This window comes from Naegleria gruberi (genome assembly GCF_000004985.1).
Source record: "Naegleria gruberi genomic scaffold NAEGRscaffold_174, whole genome shotgun sequence".
NCBI lineage: Eukaryota > Heterolobosea > Eutetramitea > Acrasida > Naegleriidae > Naegleria > Naegleria gruberi.
The window spans coordinates 2,564-5,505 of NW_003163162.1; the positions used below are offsets into that span (position 1 = coordinate 2,564).

The 2,942-nt window shown below is 34.2% G+C and overlaps 1 protein-coding gene across 1 annotated transcript in view; it reads right to left on the bottom strand.

Annotated features, from left to right (window-relative positions):
* Nucleotides 1-1,844, bottom strand: part of NAEGRDRAFT_76511 (uncharacterized protein) — a gene marked incomplete at both ends in the record, with an annotated part of 3,464 nt that extends 1,620 nt beyond the window's left edge. Inside the window, 3 exons of the mRNA XM_002668525.1 lie at nucleotides 17-398; nucleotides 472-546; nucleotides 1,027-1,844. Of these exons, the coding sequence (XP_002668571.1) occupies nucleotides 17-398; nucleotides 472-546; nucleotides 1,027-1,844 (1,275 nt within the window). The remainder of the gene's footprint in view (nucleotides 1-16; nucleotides 399-471; nucleotides 547-1,026) is intronic.
* Nucleotides 1,845-2,942: the final 1,098 nt, after the last annotated feature.

Sequence of the window (2,942 nt, forward strand, 5' to 3'; positions counted from 1 at the left end):
CAATATTATAAAATACTGAAATTACTGATTCAATTGTGTCCAGTAAATTGAATGGTTCATTCTTCAATTTGATATTTCCCATTTCAAGACTTGTCATTTGAAGTGAAGTACTGAAAATGTGAAGTAACAAATTGGCATTATTATAAATATCATTCACCAATTCAAGATACGGTTGTTCAGCTGTTGAATCTCCACATGAAGATTCACAATCACTCGAATAGTGTCCATCATCATTTGAAACATGCAAAAATCCATTCTTTGCATTCATTGGTGAATGAGAAGGTGATTGTAAAATGCTGTTCTTTCTTCCTCTCTTTTTTCTTTTATCTGAATGACTGTTCTTTTCCATATCATGTCTCAAAATTGTTGAAGCTCCAATAATACCATGCAATGGATTTCTACATAGGAATAATTAAAACAATTCCAAAATGTGAATTTGAATTAATTCGAACTGATACTGGTAATACATACCTTGCTTCATGTGAAATATTTGCAATCATGTGAGTCTTCTCATTGCTCAAATACTTTTCCTGCATGTAAGCAAACCTTTGTTTATAATGATATCTTTTTTCTTCTGCATATATTTTTGAAAAGAACAAGCACATAATGGCTATGGAAGTCATTACTATCCCGTTGCTTACTATAGATTCTATTGGATACCCCAAAATCATCATTGGAATAAGCGAACCAGATACGAAAATTACTGTAGATATTAAGGAGGTGATAAGATGGTCTCCAAAAATATGACAAGAAATTATTAATTTGAGTATTGTCAATATATATATGGATAGCTTAGTGTAATACATTTGCATTATGAATCCATAAGAGGTTGACAGAACTGTTCTGCATAAATGAATTACATTCTTCCTTGCCCTAGTTGGAGATTTACAGCATGTTAAATAATTCAGATAAAGATTACTAAAAACCTCCACTGCAAAAGTTGCAAAGTACAGAGCTAGAGATTGTTCGCATCCTGAAAGCTTGTACATTGTTAAAAATACTAAAACGAAATATATCCCAAAATACCTAAACCAAGAGGTCATAAAGAATAGGTTTTGTTGAGAAAGAGCCCTATAAGCCTCTAAATATTTAGGTTCTGAGTTTTCCTTGAGTATTCCAATTTTTAAAAATATAAAGAATGGTACTGATTCCAGTATTGGGTTAATTTCTGATTCGTCTGTTTCAATATTGACATTAGATACCGAGTTAGGAGTATTTGGTGTTAAAACAATTGATGCTAATGAGGGCGATTCTAGATTTTTGGGCTGGTGATCTATTTTTGTTTGTCCTCTCTTATCGTTAGATTGTTTGTTCATTTCAACTTTTGTGTAAGTTGTTTTGTTAGAGTTTTGAAAAAGAGAATTTCTCGAATTTTGAAAAGTTAGTTTGTTTTTCTGCATTTTCTCTTTTTCCTGATCCTTAGTTTTTGGTAATATTGGAATTAAGTTACTTTTTGATGATGGAAATAAATAATTAGTTGTTGGCATTGACAGGCTGGCTGTTCTCGTTCCTCGATTTTCAAGAGACCTTTTATCATCAATATTCCTCCTATTTTTAATGATATCATCCACAACGAGAGTACTTGTTGTTGGCATCTTTGTAGTATTACTTCCACAATCAATGTTCGGAACAGCAAGAGTAGATGCTGCAGATAATTCATCATTATTCTTCACCTCCGTGATTAGATTTTCCTTCATGTTAGAAATAGAATCGCTCGCTTGTTGCTGTGGGGGACTAGCATTGATAGTTAAAGTGTTAAACCCAACACCACTATCCTGATTAGTACGTACTTTACCTCCAACAAATGATGATTGGTCATCGAGTTCACTTTTATCTTGTGGCATTTTTTTAAAAAGGCTTGGCTCTCAGTTCTGGCGAATTTTAACCAACCTCCATTTCTGCTGTCTTTTGATCGTTGTTGGGATGAAGCGAAAAAGGTCAAGGATGTGCCCAATCTGGGCAGGAGGTAAGATACTAAATTGTATCTCCTCCAGACGTCTGTTTGGTTCAGAATCAGTTTGAATCTCTTTTGATTTATTGTAAACATTACTATTTCCAATAAAAAATAAATGACCAACATACAGCATTTGAATGAGGATGTCTTGGCTGTGATGATAGAGTACCTAGCATTGGGTGTGCATGCAGAGTTTGTTCCGTGTGGTTTCGTGCAAGTGCTCTTGTCCCTAGCAAAGTGATTATGAAGGCAAGAAACTCGGAAGACCTTGATAGTTTAGCAGAGTGACATTTGCAAATAATCCAACTTTCTCAAATCTAACCCAATTGCACATCTCTGATTGTACAACTATTGAAGAAAGACACATCATGCCACTAGTTAGTGGGAAGTACATTACACACCTTACCGATCTCTCCCTTAAATCCATGCCAGGATATATCTGTACAAACTCAAAGCACCTACCTTACAAAGTTAAAATATTTGAGATTGAATTATAAGGAGACAAAGGTGTTGATTGTATTGTTTCAGGAGAAAATATGAAAAATCTGGAAATTTTACTCTTGGACGACACTGGATTGACTGGGAAAAGTATTATTTCCTTGCATGAATCAAACTCTCTTCAAAACTTGATTGAATTAAGTATTGCAGATAATAACCAAATTACCAAAGATAACATCCAATTCTGTCTCTCAAATCCAACAAAACTGAAAAGGTTAAGAAAGCTCACGCTTCCTAATTGCTCAATTCCTTCTCGACTGCTAAACATAACACCTCTTGCAAGTCAATTATCTCATCTCACCTACGATAATATTTATCTAGTCGATGAATATGATGAACAGTTTGCTTGGGAGGAAGAAATAGACGATGAGTTCGTCTAATACTACTATTGTTTCGTTATTCATGAACTCCAACCATAATATTCAAGAAGGACCTACCCATTACAATATTTTCCTGTCAAGATACAAAGTCCCCACATCCGTTCTCAAGC